Source organism: Rosa chinensis, chromosome 5 (genome assembly GCF_002994745.2).
Source record: "Rosa chinensis cultivar Old Blush chromosome 5, RchiOBHm-V2, whole genome shotgun sequence".
Lineage (NCBI taxonomy): Eukaryota > Viridiplantae > Streptophyta > Magnoliopsida > Rosales > Rosaceae > Rosa > Rosa chinensis.
Genome location: NC_037092.1, coordinates 33,048,773 through 33,057,075, shown reverse-complemented (window position 1 = coordinate 33,057,075; position 8,303 = coordinate 33,048,773). Strand labels below are relative to the sequence as shown.

Genomic DNA, 8,303 nt, shown 5'->3' with positions numbered 1-8,303 from the left:
GGTGGTATTGGTATAACTTTGCCAAATACCTTTCTTTTAGCTAGAGAATCAAGTTCTGCCTGGATTGCATCTTTCCATTTTGGCCAATCAACTCTACGTTGGCATTCATCAATGGAGCGTGGTTCGATGTCATCAGTCTCAATAATCTCACGCGCCACTGAATACGCGATTATATCATCAATGATGATGAAGTTTCTTTCCCACGTCCCATGTACACTAGCGTAATTTACAGAGATCTCTACATTCTCATGGATAGGTTCTGACATTTAGGCGTTCCTCAATGATGTCTCTTGAACATAACCGTAATTCGGAACATTCTCATGGGACGGATTTTGAGTATCGATGATCAAAGGATTTGTTTGTGCCTCATTTGCTTTCTTCCTAGGGCGAGTATCCTTCGAACCAATTGGTCTACCGCGCTTCCTTGCGGGACCTGCGACCATAGATGCCACATCATTGCCATGCTGGGCAATGACGCGATCTCCTGATGTCACAGGAGTGGCGTGATGTCCAATATTTGGGACATCAATCCTTGCAGGCACGTTTGCAGCAAGTATGTGTGATCTCGTCACTTTGGCAATATCAGAAAACGCATCTGGCAGAGTGTCTGCTACGTTCTGGAGCTCGATTATTCTTCTCACTTCAAGTTCGGACTATGCGGTACGGGGATCGAGATGAGTGGGGACAGACCACGACAATTCCTGTCGTTCCTGTTGAACATCTGTGTTCTTATCTCCCCCTAACGATGGGAAGATTGTCTCATCAAAATGACAATCCGCAAATCTAGCGGTAAAGAGATCGTCAGTCAAGGGTTCAAGATAGCGGACAATGGTTGGAGATTCATAGCCAACATAGATGCCCATTCGTCATTGTGGACCCATCTTAGTACGCTGTGGCGGCGTAATAGGCACATAGATGGCACACCCAAAAATGTGTAAATGCGAGATATCAGGCTCGTACCCAGTCACTAGCTGTAACGTAGACTAAGATTGGGTTGCAGTGGGTCGTAGATGAATTAGTGTTGTTGCATGCAATATTGCATATCCCCAAGCAGAAACAGGGAGATTGGTGCGCATAACCGATGTCCGTGCTATCATCTGTAGCCCCAGTGACATCAATCCCCAGTGACATGCAATAGTCATCGAACGTTTTCGATGTAAACTCCCTAGCATTATCAAGTTGAATGGACTTAATAGGATGGTCAGGGTAGTGAGCCCGTAGACGGATAATCTGGGTGAGGAGTTTAGCATAAGCAACATTTCGAGTGGACAACATCGTGACATGTGACCAGCGTGTCGACGCATCAACCAATACCATAAAGTATTTAAAAGGTACGCATGATGGTTGAATTGGTCCACAGATATCTCATTGGATTCTCTGTAAGAACGGAATGAGTAATTTAGGATCCTTTGCATAGGACGGTCTTAGTCCTAATTTCCCGAAGGAACAGGCTTTGCAAAATGAGCGAGGGGCCTTAGAAGCAACCAATGAGGATTTTGGTTGGGCCGGACCGTCTGTAGCGCTATTAGAAGCAAAGTGTGTGACTACATCTCCCATTATGGCGTTAGAGCCATGGAAATAGGTTTGTGTGGCGTCATTGCCACTAGGAGGAGCAACCATGGCGTCATGCTCATGGTTGGCGCCATTTATGGTGTCATCACTAGGGATAGGAGCAGCCTTTCGGTGGCCCAAGACAGCAGCAGCGCCAGAAGTTGCAATTTTTGCGGTCTTGCTAAGTCCTGGAATTAATTTGTGATTCTTGCTTCTTCTCACTCTAAAGAAAGCCCGTGTGAAGTCTTAAGTATACGGAGCATCATATCATGATCAAGATGTCCTAGTCAGTCATGCCAAAGCCAATATGTGTCTGAATCCAAGAGATCTTCTCTTATTACATTATTGGATTCAATTGGTCGAATTGTAGTGACATAAAGTCCATTAGATTGACATATAAGCTTCTCTAAGATGCGCTTCCGTCCGCAATCATTAGAGATAATGCAAAGAAATTCTATTCCGTTCTCACTATGCGTTTCCGCATGGAATCCGTTGGCTCTTATATCTTTAAAGCTTAATAAGGTTCGATTTGCCTTAGGAGCGTAGAGAGCTTCAATGACTTTAATCAAGGTGCCATCGGGCAAAAGGAATTAGGCCATTCCATGTCCTTGAACTAAACTTGATGGTCCAGCCATCGTAGTCACAGAGGAATATGTAGGCAACCTTTCTAAGAATAATTGCCTATGTCGTAGAATGGTGTGCGTAGTCGCACTATCCGCAAGACATTGAAGTTCATCTATTCCTAAAAGAAAAGCTCATAATTAAAAAGGAGTTATAAAGAAACGAACTCAACTTTTATTAATAAGCCAAACGGAATTACATCATCGTTTCTTTAACCAAAGAAAATCTAATCCAATAAACTAGTTAATGCAAAACAATGGTAGTCGTCTAACTCCTTTTGGTAATTCCAATGTAAATGTGACCAGGTGAGTAGAGAGATGTCGGTGGAGCAAAGCTCGCTTAAGTACCACTTATCTCAAAACCTTCCTAGACATCACATTTACATTGAGTACGCCTACTTTGAAGAAAGACTAATATCATTGACATCTACTATAAAAGTAATATGGCAATTGCCTACATCTCTTGGAAAATAAAAAGACTTAATCAAAATCGCCAGTTTCTGGGTCTTGATCCTTGTAGTCTTCCACCCTTAGATCAAGATCTCCATCTTGATCTTCTTGTTCCATGTAATTTGCCTCCCTTGCTTCACGATACATCTTGTATGCGTTTGCAACGTTCTGGGATGTAGTGCACCTCTTTGCCCAATGTCCACTCGATCCATATGGAAGACAAACATCTTTATGGTCAGGCTCCCTTGATCGGGACGCTTTTGGTGCATGATTTGGACGACTATTACTCTTGGTGGTGTCACCACCATAGCCGGAGGCTCCACCTTTCTCTCTCTTCACACGTTGACCTCCACGGTTCCGTGCACGCCTCTCTTGGCAATTTCCTTCCTCTTTAGGGCGAGAATATGGACCAGAACGTCCAGAAATGTCCCTACTCTTAGGGTTTCTCTCCTTGCATCCTCCTTTGGGGGCGCGACTATAGTTAGACTCCTGAATAGACTTGGTTCCCATGGGTCTAGCGTTACAGTTCTTCACAAGTATGTTGTCGAGCTTTTCAGCTACGTTCATGGCGCCAATAAGCTCATGAAACCTTGTGATACGTCCTGCTTTCACATCAATCCGATAATTGTTTGAAATCATCAGGCAGAGACGGGGAAGGTAGAGAGAGTCTTCTCGGTCAACATCGTATTAGTTATGGCTTGGCCACAAAACTCCATCAGAGACTTGATACGAAGAGCTTCCGAGTTATAATCAAGCACAAACTTGAAATCACAAAAGCGGAGGCTATGCCATCGCACTTCTAAATCAGGAAGCAGGGAGTCACGAACGTTGCCAAATCGCTGCTCAAGTTCTACCCATAGCTTTCTTGGGTCTTCCTCATTGAGGTATTCACTTTGGAGCGCGTCATTCATGTGCCTTGTCATGAGAATGATGGCTTTAGCTTGATTTTCTTCAAAAGCAGTAGCTTGCTCAATGGAGAGCACGTTCTGACTAGGCTCTTGGATGGCTTCTAGAAGTCCATCAGCCTTAAGATGTTGGCGCACATCTCAGACCCACTTATGGTATCCCGCGCCAGTTGTTTCTAGTGGAACAAAGTTCAACTTGTTCAGGTAAATCATCCTGAAAAACAAAACAAGATTATGGTTAGTTTCGGAGCGAAAAAGGCTTCCACGAAAAAACTATTAAATATCTTAGCATAGTCGCTTCTAAGAAATTAGAGATTTTCTGAGCATAGTCGCTTCCAAGAAAAATCTGATTCCAAGAGGGGTTTTGGATTAGATCGAAACAATGATGTATGTGGTCGATCGTTTTTCTTCTCGACAAACTCTAAGTTTGGAGGACTCTACAAGCTCCAAGCTTGGAGTGAGCACGAACCCCCACAGTTCGGCTATTGGTCTCCCTTTGAAAGAAGAAAAGGGGGTAGAAGAAGGGATGTTGGAAGTCCCCGAGAAAAGAAGAAGAAATTGAAAAAAAAAAAAAAAAACTTCAAAAACGGGAACTTTTAGAAAAGATTTACCTTGAAAAGTGGTCGGAAATTCTTGACCGGAAAAAGTTACTGTAGATGGCCAGAAAAGTCGCCAAAAAGTGGTCGGAAAGTCGCCTGAAAAAGGTTGACCGGCGTTGACTGCAGGTGCTGACGTGGCGCTCTTATGCTGACGTAGGTTGCTGACTGGATGCTGACATCAGAGGGCTAACTGGATGCTGACGTCAGAGGGCCTGCTTCTGGGCTTCTGGGCTTGAGCTTGGTGGATCCGCTTCTGCTTCTGGGCCTAGGGCTGACTTCTGGGCCTAGGGTTGACCTGTATGAGCTTGGTTGACTGAAGCAGAAGCAGAGGATGCAGGCGGCAGTTAGGTGGTGCAGTTACTTCGGGAGGCCGGTTCGTGTGGTTCTAGGCCGGTTCCGGTGGTGATTTTTCGGCTCCGGTGATCTGGGGTCAGGCTTAAGCTGGTGGTGGAGTTTGGTAGCAGTAGGCAGGGAGGAAGGCTTCGAACCAGGCAGAGAGGATATCGGTATTTCCGAGGGCCTGTTCGGGTATCTTCCGGCCAGTTTTAGGGACAGCGCCGCCGGTTCTAGGCTTCTGGAGGTGAGAGCTTCAAGGTGGGCGGCGGAGGTTTCTGTGATTTGAAGGCTACGAATAATAGGGGTCAGGGTTAGCGCTTCGTGCTGATAACGTGTTTTAGGGAATCAGAAACTGAGAGAAATTTGATGTGTTCTCATTGATAATAGGGGCCTATTTATATAGAGGATTACAATGCATAGAGTCTGAATCATACTAGGAAAGATAATCTCTAGATTCTTCTAATTAGACTGTATTACCACTAGGTCAAGTAACCTATAGTTTGGGCAAAAAACAAATAGAGATATCCTTAAACACTAACAACTTTTTTCAAAAAAATTATTTTTTAATTTTAATATTTATTATTCAAATATTTATATGTAATTTGACGAAAATGACCCTCTCCATACTAATTTTTAACAACACAATAGATGTCGTTAGACGAAAATGAGTTATGTGAAAGACAGATATTAAACTATGTGTGTTAAGTGATATTTTTGAAAAGTCAGTGAGTGAAGTGTCCAACAGGTCATAACTTAGTGACCATTTGTGAATTTTTCCCTAAAGACATATCTATCACTTCGTGACGTTGCATTTGCTTACCTTTTTTTTTATTTATTTTTTTTTTTATCGAGATCACACGGCTTCTTAAAGGCTTCCTAGGCCCAAAGACTAATCCATGCAGGAGGATCATGTCAGAACGCTTCCTCCCCCCTGGCCACCAAGAATATATTTAGATTTAACTCCAATAAGCGTCAATGGGATTCAAACTCGGGTATAAGGGTTCCAGACCTAGAAGCTTTTATCAACTCGACCACCTGGAGCCTTTGCTTACTTTTACTCTCTTGTTTTGTTTGACATATCTATCACTACTGATGCATAAAGAGTTTGACTCAAACCACCAAAATAAGCAAAAGTGTGCCCAACAACAGATTTTTGTTCCCATATAGACAATTTAATAATAAATAATCATTTTACCATTTTACCCTTAACCAAATTAAAGAATTACAACCACTACACTCATGCATCTCTCTCTCTCTCTCTCTCTCTCTCTCTCTCTCTCTCTCTCTCTCTCTCACTAAGTTCTGATATTCAAACACCGCCGGAGTAAACACGCGCTGTTTTCTCAATGATCCACAACCCTTTCACGATCCGATTCATGACCTTGAACAGGTGTTTCAGGAACAAGTCGTCACCATTGATGAACCGGTGGAGGAGTGACCCGGATGGATTAGGACCCTCTGCGGCAAAGTAGAAGTTTTGGAGTAGGTCAGAAATGATGTCGTCGTCCTCGTCGGTAGAGAACGTCAATAGGCCGCCATACTCGTCCAGTTTCCGCTTCGACGACACACCGCCTGCCCCGCATTGTCACTGCTACTGCCGCGCGCAATCGACGATGGGGCTGTTGCCTGACATTTACAAGTGGGCCCTTGAATCTCTAACCGGGTCGAGGAGCCGCCCCAACTCGACTCGCCGGCGAGATAGGTCCAGCTCTTCATGTCTCACAGTTGGAGAAGATGTGTAGGTGCCCAGAGCATTTTCTGGGTGCCCACATCAATTTTTTTTTTTTTTTTTTTCATTTGTAAACTGTGGACAAAAGGAAATTAAAAAAGACAAAAAAAAAAACGTTTTATTATCTCGTAATACTAGGCTATTAGGAGGCAATAGATGTCTATTAAAGATCTTTGGGGAGCCGATAGATGTCTGCTAAAGCCTTGTAATAATTACTCGTCAGAATATGCAGTTGTAGTTCACCATCACAAAACATAAATGCACATGTGCAAATAATTTCCAAATCGTCCCTGAAGATCCAGTTGGGTCTTATTTATAATCCTCCACATGAAAGATAATCAGTCCAGCGCAGCAAAGTCACTATCACCCTTGCTATAACAACAAAAGAAAGCCAGTACCCTTCCCTATAACTCTATAAGTAACCAGCATCTGTTGAAGGCAAAGATATATCCGCCTAGTCTTAGCAAACACAACAATATAATATGGCTTTCAGTAATCGTACCAAGCCTCATGCTGTTTGTATACCAGCTCCGGATCAAAGCCACATCAAGGCTATTCTTAAATTAGCCAGAGCCCTCCATCACAGAGGCTTTCACATAACCTTTGTCAACACAGAGTTCAACCACAAGCGATTTCTTAAATCTCAAGGACCCAACTCCCTCAATGGCTTACCTGATTTTCGCTTTGAAGCTATCCCGGATGGCATTCCAGAATCAGGTGAAGATGCCACCCAAGAGATCACTTTGGTTTCTGAATCCATCAGAAATCATCTTTTGGCTCCATTTCGTGACCTCCTGATAAAACTCAACAGTACTAGTAGTCCCGTGACCTGCATTGTTTCGGATGGTTTATTGTCCTGCTTTACCACCACGGCTTCAGAAGAACTTGGAATCCCTATTGTATTGTTCTACACTGTTTCTGCTTGCAGCTTCATGGGATTCAGGAAATTCCGAACTTTGCTTGAGAAAGGACTCGTACCACTCAAAGGTACTAAAACAACTATTGAAGCATTTGTTTAAATTTTATGGTTATAAAGTAGTAGTTTGATTGTAAGCATGTAACAAAATTTTTGAGTGCTGTAGATGAGACCTGTTTGACAAATGGGTTTCTGGACAACGTTATAGAATGGATTCCAGGAAAGAAAGATATGCATTTAAGGGATCTCCCATCCTTTTGTCGAACTACAGATCCAAATGACATCGTGTTCAACACTGCCATGGAAGCAACTGAAAAAGCAAATAAAGCTTCAGCCGTTGTTCTTCACACATTTGATGCTTTGGAAAAAGACGTTTTGGAAGCTCTCTCCTCATCTATTTCTCCACCCATTTATGCAATTGGTCCTCTCCAATTGCTTCTCAATCAAATACCAGAAGACCCTTTAAAGCTTATATACAGTCTTTGGAAAGAAGAAACAGACTGTCTCCAATGGCTAAACTCCAAGGCACAAAACTCAATTGTCTATGTTAATTTTGGCAGCATTGTGGTTTTGACACCCGAACAGCTGCTTGAGTTTGGTTGGGGACTTGCAAATACCAAGCTTCCCTTCTTCTGGGTCATTAGGCCTGACTTGGTCATTGGAAAGTCGGCAATCTTGCCACCAGAGTTTGAAGCTGAAACCAAAGACAGAGGTTTAATAGCAAGTTGGTGCCCCCAAGAACAAGTCCTAAACGATCCATCAGTTGGAGGGTTTCTAACACACAGTGGTTGGAATTCAAGCATCGAGAGTGTTACAGCTGGAGTGCCGATGGTGTGTTGGCCATTCTTTGCGGACCAGCATACAAACAGTTACTACACTTGCAATGAATGGGGAATTGGCATGGAGATCAATAACAAAGTCAAGAGAGACAATGTGGAGAAGATTGTCAAGGAGTTAATGGAGGGAGACAAGGGCAAGAAGATGAAAAACAAAGTCTTGGAGTGGAAGAAACTAGCAGAAGAAGCCACTGCTCCACATGGTTCTTCATCAAAGAACTTGAAGGATTTAGTGAATCAAGTCCTATTAAAAAAAGGCACTTAGTTCTGCTGCATGTTGTTTTGTTTGTTTAATCAACTGAAAAGGTGTAATTGGCCTGTTCCTATATCTCAATAACAGCTTTTGTAGCTTGATTTCAAT

At 43.0% G+C, this 8,303-nt stretch overlaps 1 protein-coding gene across 2 annotated transcripts; it reads left to right on the top strand.

Annotated features, from left to right (window-relative positions):
• Positions 1-6,618: 6,618 nt before the first annotated feature.
• Positions 6,619-8,302, top strand: LOC112166878 (7-deoxyloganetin glucosyltransferase). 2 transcript variants are annotated; one of them, XM_040506797.1, is made up of 2 exons: positions 6,619-7,177; positions 7,378-8,302. In XM_040506797.1, the coding sequence occupies exons 1-2, from the start codon at positions 6,673-6,675 to the stop codon at positions 8,205-8,207; spliced, it is 1,335 nt and encodes a 444-aa protein (XP_040362731.1). In that variant the 5' UTR covers positions 6,619-6,672; the 3' UTR covers positions 8,208-8,302. The 2 variants fall into 2 exon arrangements, with proteins under 2 accessions (XP_040362731.1, XP_024159566.1); XM_024303798.2 differs by having other exon boundaries at positions 7,273-8,302.
• Position 8,303: the final 1 nt, after the last annotated feature.

What these genes read in the sequence shown, in the direction of transcription:
- LOC112166878 (XM_024303798.2), top strand. Translation starts at nt 6,673, where the DNA reads ATGGCTTTCAGTAATCGTACCAAGCCTCATGCTGTTTGTATACCAGCT. An exon ending in AGGACTCGTACCACTCAAAG is followed by an intron (nt 7,178 to 7,272) that starts GTACTAAAACAA and finishes TGAGTGCTGTAG; the next exon opens with ATGAGACCTGTTTGACAAAT.